This window comes from Heptranchias perlo, chromosome 8, assembly GCF_035084215.1.
Source record: "Heptranchias perlo isolate sHepPer1 chromosome 8, sHepPer1.hap1, whole genome shotgun sequence".
NCBI classification, from domain to species: Eukaryota; Metazoa; Chordata; class Chondrichthyes; order Hexanchiformes; family Hexanchidae; genus Heptranchias; species Heptranchias perlo.
In genome coordinates this window covers 65,848,163-65,874,933 of record NC_090332.1, presented here as the reverse complement: position 1 = coordinate 65,874,933, position 26,771 = coordinate 65,848,163, and the positions used below count along the sequence as shown (strand labels likewise).

Here is a 26,771-nt window from a genome sequence, read left to right as displayed (position 1 = left end):
TGTCCCTAATGGCTGCAGCTTGGGAGGTGGAAGTCTGTTGATCTTCCATTGAGGACATTTCACATGGCTATGGTAGGCGACCTCAAGCAGCTCTGGGCCTTGAGGGCCTGGTTACAGACTGTACTCTGACAGGGGAACTGGCAAAATGGGTGGCAGGGGCACAGGGATGCTGTCATCCTGAGAGAGGACAGCAGATGCCTCTCCCATGGAGCCAGTGACACACTCCTGGGACACCTCAGTACTCCTACAGCTCTGTGTGAGAATCGAGTGCGGGAGTGATGTGGTGCTCTGAACGTTCCTATCAACACTGGCGTCCAGAGCCAAAATGGCAGCAGTCTGAGCTTCCATGGAAGCTGTCAAGCTAGCACCAGAGGCTCCATCATGGTGGGTCCTACTGTCATGTTTAGGGAATAAAAACAGGAAATGCTGGAAATACTCAGCGTCAGGCAGCATCTGTGGAGAAAGTACAGAGTTAACGTTTCAGGTCGATGACCTTTCGTCAGAACTGGAAGAAGTTGAAGATTTAATAGTTTTTAAGCAAGTACATAGCCAGGCAAATGGGGGGAAGAAGGGGAGGGGAGGAAAGATCAAAAAGGAAGGTCTGTGATAGGGTGGAGGGCGGGGAGTGATTAAATGACAAAAGGGATGATGGTGCAAGGCAAGGAGGGTGGTAATGGGACAAGTAAAGAAATAAAAGATGGGTCGAGAGGAGCTGTAAATGGCAACGCAGAACCATTAGCAGCACCTGCTGTCTGAAAAAATGGGAGCAGTGGTTATGACCTGAAGTTATTGAAATCATTGTTGAGTCCAGAAGGTTGTAAAGTGCCTAATCGAAAGATGAGGTGCTGTTCCTCGAGCTTCTGTTGAGCTTCATTGGAACTGTGTAGGAGGCTGAGGACAGAGAGGTTAGAATGGGAGTGGGACGGAGAATTAAAATGGCAAGTGACCGGAAGGTCAGAGTCAGGCTTGCAGACTGAGCAGAGGTGTTCAGCAAAGCGATCACCCAATCTGCGTTCGGTCTCCCCGATGTAGATGAGACTGCATCGCGAGCAGCGCATACAGTATACTAAATTGAAAGAAGTACAAGTAAATTGCCATTTCACCTGGAAGGCATGTTTGGGGCACTGGACGGTGGGAAGGGAGGAAGTGAAAGGGCGGGTGTTGCATCTCCTGCTCCCGCAAGGGAAGGTGCCGTGGGAAGGAGAGCAGGTGTTGGGGGTGACGGAAGAGTAGACCAGGGTGTCGCAGAGGGAACAGTCCCTTCGGAATGCTGAAAGGAAAGGGGAGGGGAAGATGTGTTTAGTGGTGTAATCGCGCTGGAGGTGACGGAAATGGCTGAGGATGATACGTTGAATGTAGAGGCTGGTGGGATGGAAGGTGAGGACAAGGGGGACCCAATTGTGGTTCTGGGAGAGAGGGGAAGGGGTGAGGGCAGAAGTGGGGGAAATGGGATGGACACTGTCTGGACCAGTGCTTCCAAAGCGGCATTGGAAAACCTGGACGCTCAAACCACAGGTCTTGTAGTCATTTTTATTTTCACAAGTGTTTCCCTCTGTTCGCAGCCACAGTGTGCCTCCTCTTTAAGAGGTGCTGGCTACTTTTAAGTGATGTCAGAGACAACCGATTTCCCACCACCCGAAACAGGCTGGCTGCACGCCTAACCCATCACATTTTCAGGCCCGATCGAATTTCTAGGCTTATGAACCTGCTGATCTGTATCAACAGGGCCCTTGGCTGTAGTTCTGACTAATGTTGCTAACTATAGTTCTAATCACTGACAGGTTTAATTGCATTCCGCTAATGAAATCATATTAAAGCCAGATTATAGATGTTAGCTCTTCCTTTCTGTGACTCAAAGAGGTCTCCAAACAAATAAACACACCAAAAAGTAACATTTACATCACAATATTAATTTAATTTTTTTGACTAAATATGAATTACAAACTGTGAATGCATATTAAAATATGTAGATTATAGTAATCCTAATAAACATATTAAAAATTACTGATACTCTCGTCAAGATATGAAGTAATGATTTAATTAAAAAGAAAGTTGAGGTCTTGCAAAAAAATTTGTATTTGTGCTCTGTCATCTAGTAAAACACATTCTTTGGCTTTCAGCTTCTATCACTGAAGAGCAGTTATCATACTGTGGACCCGCAAATTGTCCACAATATGATGACAAGATCGCTGTCAATACAACATCTATCCAACATTCTTCAACCACAATCTACACCCTCTCAGGGATTTATACTGGTAAGAAACAATTATTTGCAGAAAATCTAACAATGTAAATATCATGGTTCTGCTTAGTTTGGTTCATACCATGTGTTCTTTAGTTGTACTCATTCTGACCCAGATCTTCACTATGGAGAGCTCCTATAGGCTGTGATGTGAAAATCATATTGCTATCCTGTACTGTGGGCTGAAATTTCAGCCAGCTCTGGCCAAAATAATATAGGAACATAGGAACAGGAGTAAGCCATTCAGCCCCACATGCCTGCTCTGTCATTTGATAAGATCATGGCTGATCTGTGATCCAACTCCATATACCCGCCTTTGGCCCATATCCCTTAATACCTTTGGTTGCCAAAAAGCTATCTATCTCAGATTTAAATTTAGCAATTGAGCTAGTATCAATTGCCATTTGCGGAAGAGAGTTCCAAACTTCTACCACCCTTTGTGTGTAGAAATGTTTTCTAATCTCGCTCCTGAAAGGTCTGGCTCTAATTTTTAGACTGTGCCCCCTACTCCTAGAATCCCCAACCAGTGGAACTAGTTTCTCTCTATTCACCCTATCCGTTCCCCTTAATATCTTATAAACTTTGATCAGATCACCCCTTAACCTTCGAAACTCAGAGAATACAACCCCAATTTGTGTAATCTCGCCTCGTAACTTAACCCTTGAAGTCCGGGTATCATTCTAGTAAACCTACGCTGCACTCCCTCCAAGGCCGATATGTCCTTCCGAACGTGCGGTGCCCAGAACTGCTCACAGTACTCCAGGTGCGGTCTAACCAGGATTTTGTATAGCTGCAGCATAACTTCTACCCCTTGTTGGAGGCAAAGGCATATAGCAGTCATTAACATTTGCTTCTGGAGGCATGTACATCACTTTGTTTATATTACCACACTGCCTCTGAAAGCAGAGCTGCTTTGGAGGTAACTTTGTAAATATAAATGGGAAACAAAGCGTTGTCCCTAGTAACATAATGTGGTTAAAAGTTTTTTTGAATCCCACTTGCTGCTAACTACAGTGCACATTCTATTGTCCTCTTACTTCTTTTAATACTCATTTTAATTTCATTCTCAGGTAGGAGTTAGGAGAAATTAAAACAATTTATTGTACAAAATTTTAGATTTAATGCACTTCAGCACAGAATAGTGAACCCTTTTAATTTATTGGTCTGGACGGGACATTTTTTTCTTTTGTACTTTGATTGCTAAAATGGAATAACAAAGGAATGAGAACTACCCTATGATTACAGCAATCATGTTCCAGGTTTATGGGCCTGGTGATGGTGCCTCCGTTTTTCGACGGGTGATGGTGCCACCCATTTTTCAGGCGCAAAACGGGCACCTAAGCATCCAATACAACGAGCGGGGCATGCACGATCAGTACGCACCAGAAGTGCATCCCCACCATATTGGTAAAGGCAGAAAAAGAGATGTCCAGGACCTGTGCCTGAAACAGGCCCCCTATTTGCATATGCAAAGGACCTGACACCTGTTTTATAGGTACCTTTGCAAAATTGAGCTGCCCTGAATGCAGCAGCGCCATGTTGGCAATGTTTAATGAAACATGTGGCCTTAAAGGGACCGCTGGAGGCCTCCACCAAAAAGGTAAGTTTTGTAAAATATACCTCCCTGAATGTCGAGCCAGGAGGTGCAGCAGTGCTCCTCCTGGCTCCACTGCAATGCCAAAGATAGTTGCTGGCTCCCGCACAATTGCCCCTCCTCTCTCCCGATTGGCCCCTCCCTCCTAATTGCCTCCTCCCCTCTCCAGATTAGCATTTCTCTCCCAATCACCGCTTCTTCCTGATCGTATCCTCCCTATCTCCCAGGATCTATCTGAGGGACGTTGAAATCCTCTTCGCCAGCTGGGGACACCCAGCAGTCATCTGCAGCTCGCTGGAGTTGTGTAAGTGAGGCCCAAGGCCCAATATTGGGTGTGCCTCGGGCTTATCTGTCCTGGTGCAGGGAACTAATTCACGCAAGAACCAATTTCTCAGCCATGCAATTTATAAAAATGTATTTCCAACAGCATATTTTGTTAATTTGTGAAATCTCTTAAGATTTAAAAGGAGCTGCAAAGACATTTCTAATATCAAGTGCATTGGATTTGATTAATCAATAAGAAAACGTCTTTCTATCTTTCTTTCTCAATGGGATTAACAATAGGATGTAATGATAATAATAAAGAGGTAGCTGTTCCTTTTTTTGTGCATAGGTGTTTGTTTTAGCCGTCTAATTTAGTTCAAAACAATGGATGTTGTAAAACTCTGCATATCTTTTCAGGCACTGATGTCTAATTACTTACAATCCACACTTTTAAAGAGTGATACACTAGTGACATGTTCAGCTGCCAAATATTTTACATGTCGTGGATGTAATTTTTCACTCAGCAGGAGGTACTGTCCCAAATTCTTATCTTTCCTTGACAAGTTGACTTTCCAATGACCAGAGGTTGGCCATCCCATAGGTCACAGCAACAGCATCGAAAATGTTAACGATTTTTTTCCAGACAGCTCAGTGGTTCCCTTCCTCCCACTGCAGATGGTCCTGAAGGCTTGCTACAGCAAGTCTCAGCAACCCTCCCCAGCACCCCCATGCTCCCTACCCACCTTGTGCAAACAAGACACACTGTACTGGTTACACACCTGTTTCAGATTTTACATTCAAAATATAAACATTCAATTATTTTTCCAGTGGAAATGTCAAATTGTATCACTGTATAACAGTATTTTAGTTTGTGTTTTGAAAACCATTTGAACTGAGTGATGAATTTCAGCACGTTTTCAACTATACCTTTAAATAAAATCTATTCATTTTTTTTGATTTTGGAAAGCATCTTAAGATGAGGGAGGGGAGGGAGATAAAGATAGTTGGGCCAATTTTCATCTATAATTGTAAACCAGTTCTAAATGGTTGAGAAATGGAGTAAATCTGAGCAGAATGGGAAACTGCAAATAGCACTCAATTTTCTGGCATAATTTTTTTGCATAATTATTCATAGGTCTGATTGCAGACTTGGATGGATTGTGGGAATGTAATAATGTTGGGAGTGGAAAATTACATGTAAGTGAAATTTAAAGGAACAGATCAATTAAAGGCAAGTGTCATATTGGGGGGCAAAATTTCTGAAAGTCTCATAAAACATCTCAGCCCATTAACCGCTTTCATCCTGTGCCAGTCCTCTGTGCCGCCTTTATTTCAACCAGGCCACCAATTTACAGGCTAGCTATTGGGTGACAAGGGATATCCTCTTAGAACATGGTCCAGTCAGGATCCCGGGCACAGCTGCAGAGTACGTCTACACTCAGAGCCATGCTGCCACAAGGAACATCATCGAGCAAACAATTGGCATGCTCAAGCAACGCTTCCGCTGCCTGGAGCGTTCCAAAGGAGTTTTGCAGTACCTATCTGCCCGAGCTCTCAGAGACAATCTCATCAAGAGGCAATTCAACTAAGTCAGCCCTCCCAGTCCCCAAAATCCAACAGTCCCAAAATCCTTACCACTCTTCTTACAACGACCATCTGATTGCTTTCTTCACTCCAACCTTACGGGTCTTGCCCTCACTTCACTACCAAGACAAATATCAACACCAAATCCAGATCAAAAAACAAATTTATCAAACAAATATTGTCAGCATTGACAAAAAAATGACTAATCACCCTTGTGCATGTCCTTAGTGCCTGTTGTGTGCTCGATTTGCTATCCTAGTGCTCCTATGAGGTGCTCCCCCAGTGGCTACAGCTTGGGAGGAGGAAGGCTGCTGAGCTTCCATTGGGGACACTTCAGATGGCCTTGGAGGATGACCTTGAGCAGCTCTGGGCCTAGGGGATCCGGCTGCAGACCGCAGCATCTCTACATGGACTGCAGCAGTCTGAGCCGGCCGGCTGAGTGGCACCAGCAAGGGCACTGTCAGAGTGTCTGGCAGGGAAGCAGGAATGCTGTCATCCTGAGAGATGACAGCAGGTGACGATCCCATGGAGCCAAGGCCACTCTCCTGGGGCAATGCCTTAGCACTCCTAGGGCTCTGCTGGAGAACAGAGTGCAGGAGTGATGTGGCACCCTGGAAGCTCCTTTTAACAGTGATCTCCAAAGCCAAGGTGACTGCTGCATAGTAGCTGTCAGAGTTATCATAAGATGCCCCATCATGGTGGCTTCTACTGCGGTGCTGATGGAGCTGACCGCTCATTGGAAAGAATGGTCTCCACGCTCTGTGCAAAGCCTTGAGACAAGTTGGAGCTGGACTTCTCCGTGCTCTGCGACATTGAGCCTCCTTCAGTATCCTGGGCCCTCCAAGTCAGCATCTGAGTCCACTGCAGCAGAACTAGTGTGTGACCTCATCCTGGGGTGAGCTGGCACCTGTGGCATACTATCTCATGCTCTAGCTCTTGCGCATTTGTGTCCAGTGAGTCACCATGTGCAGATCCATCCTCTAGCCTAGCCTCCAAAGTCCACGTGGTGACAGTATTTGAGCTGATGCTCATGAGAATCAGGTCGAGTGACGTTCCATCTTCACAAACACTGTGCTCTTTTACCTCGACTGGCAGAGGGGCGGAGATATTCTCAGCAGCTGAAATGAAAGAAAGGGACAAGGGTTAGCTTGTGGTGCGAGGGAAGGTAGGGAGAAATAAATTGGTGTTGAAAGCATCTGCAGCTTGTCATGCAGAGTGTGTGGGGTGAGGGAGAAAGAAGTCAGGAGAAACAAAGAGGACTAGTTATAAAGAGACACTGCATGGCATCTCCTCCAGCTGTGCCAGTGGCTACGGCCTCCAGTCTGCCCCTTCTCATTATAGCCAGGAGGCTCTCTTTAAGGGGGAGAGGGTGTGTAGTCGGGTTCTACCTCCTCCAGTGGCAGCCCGCTACCTGCTGTTGTGTGTGACCTTCTCTTGCAAGAAAGAATGAAGTGTGTTCATGAGAGTCTTGTGAGGTATTTGGAGAATGTGGCTGTCATGGTGTAATAGATGACATTGTGTGTGTGAAATGTGAGTTGTGGGTAAGTAAGATTTGTAATAGTGCTGAGTATGTGAGCATGAGGAGAAGGATGTTTAGTGAAGTGTGGTGCAGTGATTGCAGGACAGTGCAGGATAGTGGGGGAGGGCAGTATTAAAAGTGCTATCTGTGTTGTAATTAATGAGGCTGTAAGTGGTGCAGCTGTGATGAGAAAGGATTTTAGCAGTTTTCTTACCTTAACAACTCTAGTTAGATCATTGAATTTTTTCCTGTTTTACAGCCATATTCTTGGGGCAATGCTCCTGGAATTGACATCCTCAGCGATCTTTTCCCATTGCTTCCTTAGTAGATGTCTGGAGGGCTTCCTGCTCCCTGAGGGGAAAAGGATGCCCCTCCACCTCCCACTGCCTGAACCAAGACCCCCTTGGTACAGCATCAGAGAAACTTGGTGCCTGCCCACTCCCTACTTTAGCCATCTCTTCCAGAACTCGTTGTACAGTTTTTGCAGCCAGAATGTACCTTTCCTTTAAGAGGTGTTGGCTGCCTTTGAGCAGTGTCTTCACTTCCCAATACTGCCGCTCCCTCCCCCTCTGATAGGTGTGCAGCGCGGGTACTGCTGGCTGCACACCTATCATGAATCATTCTATTCAGAAGGCAGATGGACATTGCATTCTGCCTGCAATGGTACTAACTGGCGCAGGTAGTCTGTCCACAGCAGGCTACTTTTCGGGCAAAATCCGATTTCTAGGCCCTCGTCTCCCTTTTTCATTCCCATTCTCATGCGTAAGCCAGACGAGGTAGGGATGGCAGGTTCCCTTTCTTGAGGGACATTAATAAACCACAACAACAGCAACTTGCATTTATATAGCGCCTTTAACGTAGTAGAACGTCCCAAGGTGCTTCACAGGAGCGTTATTAAACAAAATTTGACACCGAGCCACATAAGGAGAAATTACGTCAAGGGACCAAAAGCTTGATCAAAGAGGTAGGTTTTAAGGAGCATCTTAAAGGAGAAAAGAGCAGTAGAGAGGTGGAGAGGTTTAGGGAGGGAATTCCAGAACTTAGGAACTAGGCAGCTGAAGGCAGGGCCGCCAGTGGTGGAGAGATTAAAATCGGGGATGCGCAAGAGGCAAGAATTGAAGGAATGCAGAGATCTTGGAGGGTTGTTGGGCTGGAGGAGATTACAGAGATAAGGAGAGGCAAGGCCATGGAGCGATTTGAAAACGAGGATGAGAATTTTAAAATAGAGGTGTTTCCCGACCGGGAGCCAATGTAGGTCAGCGAGCACAGGGGTGATGGGAGAACAGGACTCAGTGTGAGTTAGGATACGGGCAGCAGAGTTTTGGATGAGCTCAAGTTTATGGAGGGTGGAAGATGGGAGGTCATCCAGGAGAGCATTGGAATAGTCGAATCTAGAGGTAACAAAGGCATGGATGAGGGTTTCAGCAGGCAGGGGAGGATTTGGGCGATGTTACAGAGGGGGAAATAGGCGGTCTTGATGATGGAGCGGATAAATGGTCGGAAGCTCATCTCGGGGTCAAATAGGATGCCAAGGTTGTGAATGGTCTGTTTCAGCCTTAGACAGTGGCCAAGGAGAGAGATGGAGTTGGTGGCAAAGGAATGGAGTTTGAGGCAGAGACCAAAGACAATGGCTTTGGTCTTCCCAATATTTAGTTGGAGGAAATGTTTGCTCATCCAGTACTGGATGTCGAACAAGCAGTGTGACAGATGAGAGACTGTGGAGGGGTCGAGGTAGGTGGTGGCGAGGTAGAGCTGGATGTCGTCAGCGTACAAACCAGTTGAGTTTTTACAACAGTACAGCAACTTTCATGGACATTTATTCTGGTACAAGCTCACAAATGACCAATTTTATTGAATTCAATTTCATAACTGAGAATTGAACTCACAGCCTCTGGATTGTTACTCCTGTACCATAACCACTACACTACTGTACCCTCTAATACCCTAACTCTTTCAGCTAGCGCCAGCTTTATTTTGAATGCTTCAATAACTTTGACTCTACTACCATGTTAATGTTGTTAGGCTGGAAAATCCTGCAGTTGAAGGGAATTGATCCCCTCTGGGCCTTCGGAAGACCCAGTACAAAACATACTCTTGATCTTAGTAGGGATGTCTTCAGGTGGGCTTAAGGAGCATGTGCTGGGCACAAGAAATCTCACTAATGATTCTTTTGAAAGTCCTTCCTGTAACGCAGGGACCTTCAGACATTACTGTTTATTACCAAATGTGCTTTTTTCTTAATAATTGAGCTTCACAGCCTTTTTATACTTGTATATTAAGTTTATTACTGTCACAATGGTCCAGAATTCCCTGAAGACATTCCTAAGGCATTTGTTTTATACTGTAAAGATCCTAGGAAATTATGGCGTGAGCTATGCCATTATTCACGCCGTGCCATAATTTCCTGGAACATTTTCGCCACTCTGCCAATAGCTTCACCAAAACCATGCAAAATTGATTTTCATAGCTCCGCCCCACAATCAAGTCAATAGAATGTGCCTGAAAACTGAATACAGCAGCTCCATGTGTCCATGACTCTGCAAGTGACCTAGTTCAGCAGAGTGAAAGGATTTGAAATTCAGAATTGTTATTCAGGTCATGCCAATATTGATCTGCTTAATTAATTCATTGCTGAAGATGGGGTTAGCCATTGGCTGCGTTGCTTCTGGGGTTTCTGATTCGCCATTAGGGTCACTGTGGTGTATTCAAACTATTTTTCCAGGAAATTTTGGAGTAAGTAAGTTCGGGGCATGAAACAGTGTAATTTACGGCATAAGGCATAGATTGTGCAGTTCCAGGATATTCTGGGCCATTAATAATATAGTTGTTTTAACTTTGGAACAAAAAAATATTTAATTTATTGCTTCATCCTTTGATTAAAGAAGTGCTTCTTAATATCAGTTTTAAATTTACTTTTCACTATTTAAAATTATAGTTCCTCTGCTCCTATTAGTTTAAATTAAATTACGTTGGAGTAATAATGTAAGTGTTACATATTTTGGGTCTATACTAGATATTGTCTTGGGTTCACTGTCACTGATCTCTTCCATAAATGGACCCTGCATCCTTTGTGATCAGAGGTTTACCTTTTCTGCCCTAGTCATATGGTACTGTGTCGCTACCTATTCTCATGCAATTTGGTCTATGCTTTCAACGGTGGGGGGGGGGGTGGGGGGCAACCTTCTATCATTGTGTCTTCTCCAAGACAACCTCCAAAACAATGTTGTTGAAAACTAGAGTCTTACTCATCACCATCATTCCATAATTACCCTCAATATCTGCTTCACCTCTACCTTCAGTCAACTTCTGCACTCCTCTCCTCCTCGTTAAGGTAGAGCACTTCCTTTTAGAGCAGCTAGTTGGCCCAATTTCCAGGGAACCCATTCAAATTAGGCAGAAAGGCCGAATTCAGAAAATGGACCATTTAACCCATTGCTTGTGACAAACAAACTGTATTTTTTTAATATGAAATATATGTACATAATAGAAACAGTTTTTACAGTGGGATTTTATCAAATCCCACCTGCTCCTCTGGCACGTTCTCCTCCATTGAGCATCTCAGCTTCTTCCACCCCTCTCATCTCTCCTTTAAAATCCTCATTCTCTGCCGCCCACACAAGTATCACGCCAAATTTCTCACGGAGATATCCTCACTGCTTTCCTCCCTCAGCCTCTGCACCAAGTCACTTCTGATCCTCGGTGACTTCAACCTCCATCTCAACTCATCATGCTCTCTCTCCTCTGAATTCACTGCCCTCCTATCCTCCCTTAATCTATCTCTCCATATAAACATCCCTAACCATTTTCACAGCCACCCCTTCGACCTTGTCATTTCAGGTGGCCTCTCTACTCCCATGGTGTCAATCACGGATAAGACCATCTCTGATCACTTCCTTGTAACCCTCTCCACCCACATCCCCCTTCCCCCTCCCAATCACTCTTCCTTCTGTGTTCGCCCCTCGAAAAACTCTCCCCCAAGTCACTTACAACGGCACTTTCAAATTCCCAACTGCCTAGCCTTTGGCCCTCCATTCACCACAACATTTCTGCATCTACCGATCTGCTGAATGACACCCTCACCTCCACCTTTGATGCCCTTGTCCCCATTAAAACCATTACTCTCTCTAACCCCGGTCATTCCCCCTAGTACGACTCTCATCTCCGCTCCCGTAAGTCCAAGGGACGCAGTCTTGAACGTTTATGGCAGGCAATTGTTTCATCAATTCATCGACAGATCTGGCTGGACCACATAAAGTACTATTAGGTCCTGCTCTCTTCTGCCAAAACTGCTCACTATTCCAGGATCATCCTGGAATGCAAAGATAACCCCTGGCATCTCTTATCCACTACAAACTGTCTTCTTAAACCCCTCTTCCCTGTCTCCTCTACCCTCACCTCCAACAACAAGTGCGAGGAGCCCATGGACTACTTTGTCACTAAGATTGAGACCATCCGTTCGGCTGCCTCTGCCACCTCCCTCTCTTCCCCTAGCCCATCACGAGAAACTTCCCCTACGGTTCGTCCCTGCTGTAGCCCTGAACTCACATCTTTCTCTAGTTTCTCTCCTATCTCCCCTCATGCCCTCTCCAAGCTCATCTTGACCATGAGACGCACCTCCTGCTCCCTCGACCATATTCCCACCAAACTGCTGACCATCCAACTTTCCTTCCTGTCCCCCATGTTAGCTGATATTGTTAACGGTTCCCTCTCCTCAGGTACTGTCCCCCTCCCCTTTAAATCTGCCATCATCACCCCCTCCTCAAAAAACCACCCTTGACTCCTCTGTTCTTGCAAACTACCTCCCCATCTCCCTTTCCTCTCCAAAGTCCTTGAACATGTTGTCCCCTCCCAAATCCGTGCCCATTCTCTCGCAATGTTTGAATCCCTCCGATCAGGTTTCCACCGCTGCCACAGTATGAAACGGCCCTTATCAAAGTCACAAATGACATCCTATGTGACTGTGACCGTGGTGAGCTATCATTCCTCATCCTCCTCGACCTGTCTGTAGCCTTTGACATGATTGACCACACCATCCTCCTCCAACGCCTTTCCACTGTCGTCCAGCTGGGTGGGACTGTGCTCGCCTGGTTGCATTCTTATTTATCCAGTCGTAGCCAGAGAATTACCTGAAATGGCTTTTCTTCCCACTCCTGCACCGTTACCTCTGGAGTCCCCTCCTATTTCTCACCTACATGCTGCCCCTCGGCAACATCATCCGAAAACACAGCAACCGGTTCCACATGTACATTGACGATACCTAGCTCTACCTCACAACTACCTGCCTTGATCCCTCCACTGTCTGTCATTTGTCACACTGCTTGTCCGACATCCGGTACCGGATGAGGAGAACATTTCTTCCAACTAAATATTCATCGTTGTCTTCGCTCTCCGCCACAAACTCCGTTCCCTAGCCACCGACTCCATCCCTCTCCCTGGTCACTGTCTGAGGCTGAACAAAACCGTTTGCAATCTTGGCATCCTATTTGACCCTGAGATGAGCTTCCGACCATATATCCACACCATCACCAAGACCCCCTACTTCCACCTCCGTAACATCGCCCGTCTCTGCCCCTGCATCAGCCCATCTGCTGCTGAAATCCTCATCTATGCTTTTGTTACCTCTAGACCCGACTATTCCAATGCTCTCCTGGCCAACCTCCCATCTTCATAAACCTGATCCTTCATAAACTTGAGCTCATCCAAAACTCTGCTGCCCGTACCCTAACTCACGTCCCATTCACCCATCACCCCTGCGCTGCCTGACCTAAATTTGCTCCCGGTCCGGGAACGCCTCTATTTTAAAATTCACATCCTCGCCTCTCCCTTTCTCTGTAACCTCCTCCAGCCCTACAACCCTCTGAGATCTCTGCACTCCTCCAATTCTTGCCTCTTGTGCATCCCCAATATAAATGCAAGTTGTTGTTGTTATAAAACAATAAAATACGTGACCCTGCTCTTTTACAGGCTAAACCCACTTACAAGTTAGCAGCCTCTGAGCTAATTTGCATAACCTTTTCTCTTACATGCTGTATAGGTTCATGACTCTGCCTTGAGTTTTACATCCCCTTCATTACCTGCAGAATGAGGTGTCTCTCTGTGTCTCTCACTATTCCAGACTGCTGTAGACTGACTTCTCTGGAAAGGGTTGGAGAGATAAAGTTTGACTTCTGATGCCTCTCTCTGAGGATTGGCTTACCAAGCAGCCAATCAAAGTTACCAGCTTGAACGATACATCTCCCTCTATGGTTAGGGAGCAACAGCAACTACATTGTCTACTGCCTCCCACCAGGCATATAGAATGAAAACCTATTTTGTCCTCAGGCAGCAAACTGCTCTGGGAAGTGGCCAGCAGCTTCTGTCTCATCTACATGCTGCCCCTTGGCAACACCATCTGAAAACATGGGGTCAGCTTCCACTTGTACACTGACAACACCCAGCTCTACCTCTCCTCCACCACTCTTGACACCTCCATTACCTCTGTGTTGTAAGACTGCTTGTCCGACATCCAGTCTTGGATGAGTTATAATTTCGTCCAGTTAAACATAGGGAAGACTGAAGCCATCATCATTTGGCCATTACCACAAAATCCATACCCTCGCCACCAAGTCCATCCTGCTCCCCGCCACTGTCTCAGATTGAACCTGGCTGCTTGCAACATCGGCGTCATATTTGACCAGAGTTAAGTTTCCAACCCCATATCCTCTCCCTCACAAAGACTGCCTACCTGTACCTCTGTAATATCGCCCACCTCCACCCCCGCCCCAACCCCTCTTCTGTGTTTGATGTTAAACCGAGGTCCCATCTGCCCTCTCAGGTGCACGTAAAAGGTCCCATGGCACTATTTCAAAGAATAGCAGGGGAGTTCTCTGCAGTGTCCTGGCCAACATGTATCCCTCAACCAACATCACTAAAACAAATTATCTGGTTATTATCACATTGCTGTTTGTGGGACCTTCCTGTGCGTAAATTGGCTGCCGCGTTTCCTATATTACAACAGTGACTTCACTTCAAAAGTACTTCATTGGTTGTAAAGCGCTTTGGGACATCCTGAGATCGTGAAAGGCTCTATATAAGTGCAAGTTCTTTCTTTTCTTTTGTTGAAACCCTCATCCATGCCTTTCTTACCTCCAATCTTGATTATTCTAATGCTCTCCTGAATGACCTCCCATTGTCCACTCTCCATCAACTTCAGCTCATCCAAATCCCTGCAGCCCATATCCTATCCCACACCAAGTCCTGCTCACCAATCATCCCTGTCCTTTCTGTCCTACTTTGGCTCCAAGTCCCCTAATAATTCCAACTTAAAATTCTCGTCTTTAAACCTCTTCGTAGCCGCAGCCGCAGCACTGTAACCCATCAGATAATGAAGCAGTCTGTGCCCACATGCAGCAAGACCTGGACAACATCCAGGCTTGATAAGAGGCAAGTAACATTCACTCTACACAAGTGCCAGGCAATGACCATCTCCAACAAGAGAGAGTCTAAACACTTCCCCTTCAAAGGCATTACCATTGCCGAATCCTCCACCATCAACTTCCTGGGGGTCACCATTGATCAGAAACAAAACTGGACCAGCCATATAAATACTGTGGCGACAAGAGCAGGTCAGAGGCTGGGTATTCTGCAGCGGGTAACTCACCTCCTGACTCCCCAAAGCCTTTCCACCATCTACAAGGCACAAGTCAGGAGTGTGATGGAATACTCTCCACTTGCCTGGATGAGTGCAGCTCCAACAACACTCAAGAAGCTTGACACCATCCAGGACAAAGCAGCCCACTTGATTGGCACCCCATGCACCACCTTAAACATTCACTCCCTCCACCACCGCCGCACCATGGCTGCAGTTTGTACCATCCACAAGATGCACTGCAGCAACTCGTCATGGCTTCTTCGACAGCACCTCCCAAACCCGCGACCTCTACCACCTAGAAGGACAAGGGCAGCAGGTACATGGGAACACCACTACCTGCACGTTCCCCTCCAAGTCACACACCATCCTGACTTGGAAATATATTGCTGTTCCTTCATCATCGAGAGGTCAAAATCCTGGAACTCCCTACCTAACAGCACTGTGGGAGAACCTTCACCACACAGACTGCAGCAGTTCAAGAACGTGGCTCACCACCACCTTCGCAAGGGCAATTCGGGATGGACAAAAAATCCTGGCCTTGCCAGCGATGCCCACATCCCATGAATGAATAAAAAAAACCTCCTACAGCCCCCAGAACTCTCTGTTCCTCCAACTCTGGCCTCTTGTGCATCCCTTCCTCTCTTCCTTCCACCATTCGATAGCTGTACCTTCAGCCATCAAGGTCCTGTGGAATTCTCTCCCTAAACCTTTCTGACTCTCCTCCTTAAAACCCACCTCTTTAACTAAGCATTTAGTCATCCCTCCTAATATCCTTCTGTGACTCAGTGTCAATTTTATCTGAGTATGCCTCTGTGAAAGTGTTGTGACATTTTTCTACGTTAAAAGTGCTATATAAATGCAAGTTGCTGTCTCAAAACCAATCTGTTATGCAAAAGTATGTAACTTTAATGGCTATCTCATTTATCATTGGGATAATACATTAACATTCCCAACCACCCATTGTCCTATGATTTCGGGCTTGTTAATGTTAAGTCAATAAACTATGTTGAAACGCTGTGAAATAACCTTTTGTAAACTGAAGGTGACATTATATCAGACACATCAAATTAAACCAAAAGTCTCTTCTAGGCCAAATGGTTAAAAAATTTCAATATGTTACAGTTACCTTTTCCAGATTATTTTATTTAATTATGGTTGCCAACCCTCCTGGATTGCCTGGGAATTTCCAAGAATGGAGTATGGATCTCCCGGGTGATGCTGCTCGCAGCCTGAGAGATCTTCGTCCTTTTAATTTCCCCCCCCTCCCCCCGGTGCATCATGTCACCGTCTGCTGCTCGAAGAAGGTTCAAACTTGGTGAGGTCACCCCTCCCCCAGCACTCCAGAGAGCCAGCACCCACTTCGGAGTGACCGGAAACAGGATCAGCTGGTGGGGGGAGAGGGATGGGAGTTGAGTCAAGTTAGGGTGGGTCAAGGGACTAGGAGATTGAGGCTCGGAGGGGCGGGGAATGGTGGGCATCCGGGAGACTGGGACTTTTGAAAGTTCCTATGGAATCTGTTTCCACCAGCCTTTCAGGTAGTGTTTCTGGATCTTAACAACCCTCTGTGTGAAAACATTTCTCCTCATTTCCTCTCTAGTTCTTTTATCAATTATTTTAAATCTATGTCCTCTAGTTATCGACCCACTTGCCAGAGGAAAGTTTCTCCCTACTTGCTCTATCAAAACCTCTGAAATTTTGAACACCTCTATTAAGTCTCCCCTTAACCTTCTCTGCTCTAAAGACAACAATCCCAGCTTCTCCAATCTCTCCACATAACTGAAGTCCCTCATTCCTGGTATCATCCTGGTAAACCTCCTCTGTACCCTCTCCAAGGCCTTGACATCCTTCCTAAAGTGTAGTGCCCAGAATTGTACACAGTACTCCAGCTGAGGCCTAACCAGTGATTTGTAACAATTTAGCATGACTTCCTTGATTTTGTATTCAATGCTCCTATTTACAAAGCCAAGTATCCCATATACTTGCTTAACCTCCTTATTAACTTACCCTGCCACCCAAAAAGATTTGTGAATATGTACCCCAAGGTCCCTCTGCTCTTGCACCTCCCTCAAAATTGTACCATTTGGTTATACTCCCTCTCCATGTTGTTCCTCCCAAAGCGCATCACTTCACACTCAACCGCATTAAATTGCATCTGCCATCTATCTGCCCATTTGACCATCTTCCTGAAGTGTGCATCCATCATTATTTACTACATTGCCAAGTTTTGTATCATCCGCAAACTTCGAAATCGTACTCCCTATATCCAACTCCAGGTCATTTATATACAACAAGAAAGCAATGGTCCTAATACCGATTCCTGGGGGACCCCAGCGCATACCTCTCTCCAGTCAGAAAAACATCCGTTCACCACTACTCTGCCTCCTATCCCTTAGCCAATTACGTATCGAAGTTTCCATCGTCCCTTTAATCCCATGTCCTCCAATTTGCAAATAAGTTTGTTATGTAGTACTTTATCAAATGCCTTCTGAAAGTCCATATATACATCTATTGCAATTCCTTCATCAACCTTCTCTGTTAATTCATCAAAGAACTCAATCAGGTTAGTTGGACACGATTTGCCTTTAACAAATCTGTGCTGGCTGTCCCTTATTAACCCATGCTTCTCCAAGTGAGAATTAATTTTGTCCTTGACAATGGTCTCCAGTGGTTTCCCCACCACTGATGTTAGACTGACTGGTCTGTAATTACCAGGTTATTCCCACTCCCCTTTTTTGAACAGGGATGTAACATTTGCAATCCTCCAGTCCTCTTGCATCACTCCTATATCCAAGGAGGATTGAAAGATTGTAATCAGACCTTCTGCATCCTTGCTTCCCTCAGCAACCTAGGATGTATGCAATCTGGACCATGTGACTTGAGTGATGCCAACCTATTTAGCACCACCTTTCTATCTATTTTTATCCAATCCAATACCTCTACTCCCTCCTCCTCTATTGCAACATTAACTTCATCCTCTTTTTTTGCGAGGACAGATGCAAAGTATTCATTCAGTACCTCAGACATGCCCTCTGCTCCACAAGATGATTTCCTTTTTTGTCCCTAATCGGCCCCACCCTTCATTTAACTATCCTTTTACTTTTTTTATGTTTATAAAAGATTTTTGGAGTCCCTTTCATGTTACCCACTAATCTTTTCTCATAGTCTCTCTTTGCCTTTCTTATATCCTTTCTCAATTTCCCCCTGCACTCTTTATATTCTGCCTGGTTTTCTACTGTATTCTGTATCTGACATTTGTCATAAAGCTCCTTTTTTTTATTTTAACTTCTATTTCCTTTGTCATCCAGGGAGCCCTAGCTTTGGATGTCCTATCTTTCCTCCTTATGGGAACATGCTTGATTTGTACCTGAACTATCTCCACCTTGAAGGCATGCCATTGCTCATTTACTGTTTTCTTGGCCAATCTTTGTTTCCAAACCACCTGTACTAAATCCCTTCTCAAACATTGAATTTGGCTCTCTTCCAATTGTTTTTTTCACCTTTGATTTTTCTTTGACTCTTTCCGTAACTACTTTAAAGCTAATTATATTATGATCACTATTACCTAGATGTTCATCCATTGAAACACACTCCACTTGCCCTACTTCATTCCCTAGAACTAGATCCAGCACTGCTCCCTTCCTTGTTGGGCTAGAAACATAATGATTAAGAAAGTTCTCTCGTATACATTTTAGGAATTCTTCACCCTCCTTGCCCTTTACACTGTTTTTCCCCAGTCTATATTAGGGTAATTGAAGTCCCCTACTATTACTGCTCTATTACTTTTACATTTCTCTGAAATTTGCCTGCAAAGTTGCTCCTCCATCTCCTTCTCACCATTTGGGGGTCTATAGTAAACACCCAGCAATGTAACAGCTCCTTTTCTATTCATTAACTCTAATCAAATAGATCCAGTCTTTGAACTCTCTAGTATATCATCCCTCTGTAGAACTGTAACATTATTCTTGATCAATATTGCCACCCTCTCCACTGTTTTCCTTCCCTATCCCTCTTGAATACCATGTAGCCAGGAATGTTTAGTTCCCATTCTTGCCCATGTTAAAGCCAGGTCTCCACTATAGCCACTATATCATAACCCCATGTGGCAACTTTCAGCTCATCAACCTTATTTGTAACACTCCTTGCATTAACAGACATGCATTCCAACACCATGCTAGTCTGCTTTGCTTTTTTCCTCCATCTAATTCCAGCTCTTTTTACACTATTCTTTATTCTGTTGCTGTTTGTCCCTCTTAGTTTTCTATGCACCTTGTCTCTCCTCTCTGCTGCTACGTCCTGGTTCCCCTCCCCATGCCAAATTAGTTTAAACCCTCCCTCACAACACTAGTTAACCTTCCCGGGGAGAACATTGGTCCCAGTCCTGTACAGGAGCAACCCATCCGGCTTATTCAGGTCCCTCCTTCCCTGGAACTGGTCCCAATGCCCCAGTTATTGTATTACTGTTGATTATGAGGAGAATTTGAGTATTACCAGTATTACCATTAGTAACTCACTGAAATTACACTGATAACTATTAGAATCGAAATTCCTCCCACCTCTGGCTTCTACCCTGCGAATCCCTCCCATATCCTCCATTTCCCCTTTTCCCCGCCCACGGTTTTCCTTCTTCATTTGCCTCCTGATTCTCGGAACTACTAGCACAACAGCCGCTGGCACGAAACCACGAACAAGGTACATTTAATAACATTTGCAGATGTCACGTGATCAGATGTCACATGATCGAACCTCCAGGAATACCTCCAACCAGAGTTGGCAATCCTATAGTTGATAGACATGTAGAAAATCATTACGTACTCCTAAGAAGTTGCTCATCATTTTATGTTTTCAAAATGATGCGGACTCTGATCTCACCAACCATTTCGCATTCTATGATTTAACTCCTCATTGAAAATTGCCCCTTAACTTTCTGCTTAAGGCAAACTTATGAAGTCCTGGAGAGAAGTGGCCCTGATTTTCTAACTGCTTGTACTAATACTGCTTTGTGCTGCCTTGTTCTTCCTGTAGGTGTTGGTATAGTTGGAGCGCTCTTTGTTGCTATTTTTCTGGATCAGCTCGATAAGCAGGAAGTGAAAGAGTTCAAAGAGAGGAAAGTAAATATATTTTCTGTCTTGGTGGCTACCTTTACACATCTAAGGGACAAGCGCCAATGTCTGCTCATTGTCTTGACAATGTACAGTGGGTTTGAACAGGGCTTCCTTGCAGGTGATTATACAAAGGTAAGAACCCTTGTGATGATATAATTAAGTATCCTAACTGCATTAACATAATGTTATACCAGGACTCATTTTGTATTGATAGAGGACCTTTAAAATGAACAATCATAAAAATGTCACTAATTTACATGAAAGCCTTTTTAATTCAAAGCTACTGGTTCTTTAATAATTTCATTTTAATTTTAAAGGAGTAGTGTGCCTGTATTGGTGAGTTTTTGTGTGAGCTCAATTTCTGCAGCAGCCTGCTTCTAAATCTCACCTTGAACACAGCCCAGTAAGGGGTAATTTTTCTACACTCACTAACATTAGTAAAAAAAAGTTGGCATAAGTATAAAGCGAGGAAACACAATTTTTACTTAGGCTGACTATTGCTGTCATTAGCAAACAGAGGAACATATACCCAGCAAAACAATGGCTCTGATATTTATGGGGAGGCGGGGAGGGAACGGTGAAGGTCAAAGAACCCGGCAAGGCTGGGGACATGGAGGTCCTGCCAAATTTAACAGCAGGACCTCATTATCATCTTTTTCTTACGTTTCCCGCCTGACAGTTGGCCAAATCGACAGCCTGGCCGGCTGCCGGGCTGAAAAGTCAGCGGGAGGGGGCAAGGTCAGCGTCCAGAGCTTGGGGGGGTGGTGGAAAGAGAGGCCATCGCAAGAGGGGGGAAGGTCACCGATCGGGGCTTGGGACGGGTCTTGTTGATCATTGGGATTTCTGTTGTTGTTCGGGGAAGGGGTTTTTTTTGCTCTGTTGAGGAGGTTTGTTGTCCCAGGACAGGTTTTGTGGTTCAGATGGAAGGGGAGAGTTAGGATTATTAGCGTTAGAGGTTTATTAGTTGTTCAGTTACATGCTTTTACCATCACCACAGAAATAGCTGACACAGAGGGTGCTGCAACTTTCAGATTCCAGATGAGGTGAGAAGCAGAGCAACAGAATTACATAGAAATTACAGCATGGAATCAGGTCATTTGGCCCAACTGTGTTGGTGTTTATCCTCCACACAAATAACTATTAAGTATAAATTCTTTCCAGGGAGGCCCTCAAAAGCTTTAATGTGAGAAGGAGACATTCAGAGTTAGTACTATGGGGCTATCAAATACTTTTAGTTGAGCCCCACTGTAAGTAATGGATCACATAACATGACCTTCCTAGCACCACCAACAGGTGCAATGCCATTAGAACGTTGCAGCCACTCACCACTTTTAATATATAATAGATGAAACTGACTGACAAAATTAGATAAAAGATAAACCACTGGAATGTGAATTCATGATAATTCAAGAAGAACAAAAAATTGCCTGTCTACCAATATTTACATTACCTCAGAACCGATATCGGCTCTGACCGCAAGTTAGTTCTGGCATCAGTAAGGCTGAGAACAAGAGCTGCTGGAAAAGCATTTAAAACAAAAATCTGGGATCTGGACAAAATGAAAGAATCTGACTCAGAAACAAGTATAAAGATGTGGTAGAGAGAAACATTGTACCAGCAATAATTGAAGAAATGGATGTAGAAAACTCGTGGAACACCATCAAAAACAGAATATTAAGAACTACAAAACAAGTATTAGGTCTCAAGAACAACACTAAGAAACATAAATGGATAAAGGAAGAAGTCCTTGAGTTGAGTGAGAAACGAAGAAGCCTAAGGCGAACATAAAATCAGTTCCCAATATGAGGACCGAATACAACAGGTTAACCAGAGACATAAAGCTTAAAGCCAAGGGATAAGAACAACTGGATTAATGACCAGTGCAAAGAAGCAGAAGATTGCGCCAAAAGAAACAAAACCAAAATGGTCAAATAATTGGGGAGGAACAGGCAAGGAGCAAGCAGTGGAAAGAATATTTTGAGGATCTGTACAATGTATAGAGCATGGTGGTGATCAGTTCCGGAAAAACTGCCTGTAGAAATGGAAGGGAGTTAATGCTGGATTTCTTGAAAGACGAAGTAAAGATTTCTGTTGATAGTTTGAGAAAGAACAAGGCTCCTGGTATCAATAATATAACTGCAGAGTTGTTGCAGGTGGGTGAGGAACATATGGTGAAAGTGATGCAAAGGCTGTTTAATAAAATTTATGAAAAAGAGCAAGCACCTGTAGACTGGAGAAACGAGATAATACCATACTTCAAAAAACAGACAAGAGCGAATGCAGCAATTACAGAGGAATCAGCTTACTGAGTACACCCGGAAAAGTATTCACTAAGTCACTGCAGAGAAGAATGAAAAGATACGTAGAAGTGGTACTGCATGAAGAACAAGCTGGTTTTAGACCAGGACGATGTACGATAGATCAACTGTTTGTGATAAGACAGATTTGGGAGAAATTTATAGAACACACCATCCATTGTTACAACAACTTCATAGGTTTTAAGCAGGCCTTTGACAGTGTACAAGGAGAAAGCATATGTCTTGAGGATGTACGGTATTTCTGAGAAACTTGTCAGACTGACAGAAAACATCTATAAAAGCTGAGTGCTGTTAGAGTGGATAGTAAACTAACAGAATGGTTTATAGCAACAGCTGGGGTGAGACAAGGATACAGATGGTCACTTGATTTATTTAATCTAATACTGGAAGTAGTAATGAATGTTGCACTAAAAGGTGATACTGGAGGAGTCTCCTTATGTGACAAGATTTTAAACAATCTCAGATTTGCTGATGATATTGACCTTATAGCACCTCTAAAACTAATTTGCAGAGATGAACTGATAAGGTGTACATGGAGAGTAGAACATTCGGATTACATATTCGCATAATCAACACAATGGTAATGTCATTTGAGAAGCATCAGGAAGATGAACACATTACAGTTGAAGGGGATGCAGTTGAATGGGTGGAAACATTTGTATACTTTGGTGGGTTAGTGTCAAAGAATGGGAGTTGTGAAGAAGACATCAAAAGGAGGATTGGACTTGCCTCTGCTGCTTTTGGAAGATTGATCAGGATACGGAAGGCTAAAGATATTTTTTGTAAAAACAATGGTACGAGTTTCCGAAGCGATGGTTTATCTCAGTATTATTATACAGATCAGGGTGTTGGAACATGAGAAACATTGATGAGCAAAAGATAGTAACAGCAGAGATGAGTTGGTTGACAGGTATACTAGGAGTATCCAGGATGCGAAGAATCAAGAATGATATAAGAAGAACATTACTTGGACATGAAACAATGCTTACACAGAAGATCCAAGAAAGACGACTGCGATGGTTTGGGCACGTTTCAAGAACGGAAACAGCTAGAATACCTTTCATGGCCCTGTATGCAGGGGTATGTGGAACAAGAAGCTGAGGAAGACCAAGGAAGGACTAGATAGACAATGTTAAGAGTGCCTTGTCACAGATAGGGATACAGATGACTGAAACAGCCAGGCTAGTTCAGAATCAACAACAATGGAGTGAATCCATTCGGCCCCATCGTCGTTTTTGAGCTAATGGACAGGAATTTAGTAGAAGCTCTAGAAAAGATGACTAAGGGGTGACCTGATAGAGGTCTTTAAGAATATGAAAGGGTTTGATAGGGTAGACGTAGAGAAGATGTTTCCACTTGTGGGGGAGACCAAAGCTAGGGGCCATAAATATAAGATGGTCATCAATACATCCAATAGGGAATTCAGGAGAAACTTCTTTACCCAAAGAGCGGTAAGAATGTGGAACTCGCTACCATAAGGAGTAGTTGAGGCGAATAGCGTAGATTCATTAAAGGGGAAGCTAGATGAGCATGAGGGAGAAAAGAGTAGAAGGATATGCTGATAGGGTTAGATGAAGAGGGGTGGGAGGAGGCTTGTGTAGAGCATAAACGGCGGCATAGACCAGTTGGGCCGAATGGCCTGTTTCTGTGCTGTAGACGCTATGGAAGGATTTTAATCCCCCACAACGGGTTCGACAGTGGCAGGGGGTAGGTTAAAATTGCAAAAATCTGAAATCCGCCTCCAACCCGCTGCGAACGCGCCTACTTCCGGTTTAACCAAGGCGTGTTTGGGTGTGGCTGAGTAACCCATTCTGGAGACGCGAGTCAGTGATTATTATATGTTAATGGAGGTCCTTTCATGAGATTTTGGCAGCGATTTGAAATTCACGCCTTCTGCACAGGTTTCCCGACGCTCAGGAAACTCGGCATTAAAATGGAGGCGAGATTGAGTGGCATTTCATGGGGATGGTTAAAGATCAGGTGTGCCGATATGAATAAAGACTCAGTGCTCACGGCTGTTCCCCCTGGGAAACGGTTTGGTGAAAATACTTGTTGTGAGAGACGTATTTGTACAGTTTGGAGATGTTCACACAGAGAACATCAGGATGGATGGCACCATGGCTGCTTTAGATTGGACTTCGAACAAGGAAAACAATCATCATCCACAACAGCAAGGTCGTGTTGTGGAGGGAGCTGCAGGTGGACAACAGAGAGGGGAGCAGCAGAGAGGAGAGCAACACAGGGGTCGAGTTCACAGGAGGCATTACCCACCTAACAGGGTATACAGACAGAGGTTCGGCTTCCTTGACTTCTCGGACAGCAGTGCTTCCGGAAGCTGAGATTGCCACATGAGGTGATCGCAGACATCTGCAGCCTCCTAGAAGAAGACCTGATCCCTGCTGGACCTGGTGGCCACGGATTACCAGTGGCTGTGAAAGCCACCATCGCCCTCAATTTTTTGCCTCTGATTCCTTTCAAGGCACTAACAGGGACATATTGAGGGTCTCCCAGTTGGCTGCACATGAATGGATAAGACAGGTAATGGATGGATTGTTTGCCATGGCTGGGAGTTATGTAAACTTCCCCTGTGATAACAATAGCCAGAACGATCAGGCACTCGGATTCACGTATCTGGCTAGCTTCCCACAAGTGTAGAGTGCCATCGATTGAACACACGTGGCAATCTGAGCACCACCAGATCAACCAGGAGCATTTGTCAACTGCAAGGGATTTCATTCCATCAATGTGCAACTGGTGTGCAACCACATACCTGGGAGCTGCCATGATGCTTTCATATTGCGGCAGTCCAACATCCCCGACCTGATCGTACCTAGAACCACCCTTAAGGGATGGCTGCTAGACAACAAAGGGCACCCCTTTCAAACCTTGCTGATGACACCTCTGAGGAACCCCATCAATGAACCCCAAGAGTGCTACAATGACAGCCATATGACAATCAGATGTGTCATCGAGCAAGCCATCGGCATGCTCAAGATGCGGTTCAGTTGCCTGGACAGGTCTGGAGGCACCATTCAGTACTTGCCAGTGAGGGTCTGTATGATGATAGTTGTGTGCTGCGTTCTGCACAACAAAGCACAGCAGCGAGGACTAGAGGTAAAAGAGGAACAAGCAGCTCATCATTCTTCATCTGGTGAGGATTATAATGGAGAGGAGAGCAAGGAAAATGAAGATGGGCATCCAATGCCTGACTAGCCGCTCACAACTGGAAGTTTCACGGAGGAGGCCACTCTATCCATGGAAGACATCTTCACAATGGCCTGCGACATCAATCCACAAATGCTTGAGCTGGACACCTCCATTCTCTGCTATTGCAGACAATGTGCACGGCACGACTGCCAGTACCTCGCAAACTTGCTGCTGTCCCTCTAAGATTATTTTCTTTTCATCGATGGCCCCAGGGGTTCAGCATCTATGTCCAACTAAGCAGAGCTTGGAGAGGAGTGCGTCCTCTGACGCGGACTCTCCACAGCTGTCCCTACCATCACTCTCTGCTCGTGCTCACTTGTGAACTGTAAATCGCCAAGTGAAAACCCACCTAACTGTCTAAGAGGACCCACCGAAGTGCTGGTGCCTGGTAAGCATGTGTCCTTTGATGGTGCATCCTCAGAAGGAATCAGCTCCTCTGAGGAATCGTTGTCCAGAAGTCCACGGGCTGTTGTCCTTCCCATAATGGCCCTGGAGGTGAGAAGAGACGGATATGAATTAGTAATGACAATGTAAAAATGTTGCTGCTAAGCATAATTAAGATGATCATTTTTCACTCGGTGCTGAAGTCAAGTCAACACAACTGAGTCTTGTATGGGATGTGGGTCAGAGATATTTAATGCTGTCACCATGCAATTGCAAATTCCCAGTCTCTCCATCTTCAATGGTCAGGGACGCTGACATGCCACTGATCTCCACCGCAGATGTCAGCTGCACTACCTCTGCCTCTCCCTTGTAATTTGTGCTTGCTTCTGCTGCAAGGGGGCACGATAGACCTCTGAGTGTCCGTAAGGCATCTGTTCACCCGATGGATGCAGTACATTCAGTGACAGTGACTATCAGGCAGATGTATCACGATTGCCACTGGCATGCATTTGAGGGTGTGTGATTACCATCAGGTGAGCTGACTGAGGTGGCATCACATTACATATGGATTGGGGTGAGTGGCAGTGGTGGATCAATAAATGTGGACTTGTGGAAGCGCATAGAAACTTAAGTGGTTGTGAGAAGTGATGTGATGGAGTACACCTGACAAAACAGAGTTGTGGGGGGCGGGGGTGCACTACAGGATACAGGTGAATCTGCAACTGTGCTCACCTTTCCTGACCTGGTTAGATCATTAAACCGCTTCCTGCACTGAATCCAGGTATGGAGAACTATACTCCTGCTGCTGACCTTCTCAGCCACCTCTAACCACGTCTTCTGAGTGACAGCAGCATGTTTCTTCTTGCCATTGCTGGGGGTATTACCTCCTTCCTGCACCCAGCAGTATATCAAGTTGAAACAGGATGG

General features: G+C 45.0%; 1 protein-coding gene across 1 annotated transcript in view; it reads left to right on the top strand.

Annotated features, from left to right (window-relative positions):
* Positions 1-26,771, top strand: part of LOC137324218 (protein unc-93 homolog A-like) — a 75,236-nt gene that overhangs the window by 29,191 nt on the left and 19,274 nt on the right. Inside the window, exons 4-5 of the mRNA XM_067988354.1 lie at positions 2,121-2,255; positions 19,856-20,067. Of these exons, the coding sequence (XP_067844455.1) occupies positions 2,121-2,255; positions 19,856-20,067 (347 nt within the window). The remainder of the gene's footprint in view (positions 1-2,120; positions 2,256-19,855; positions 20,068-26,771) is intronic.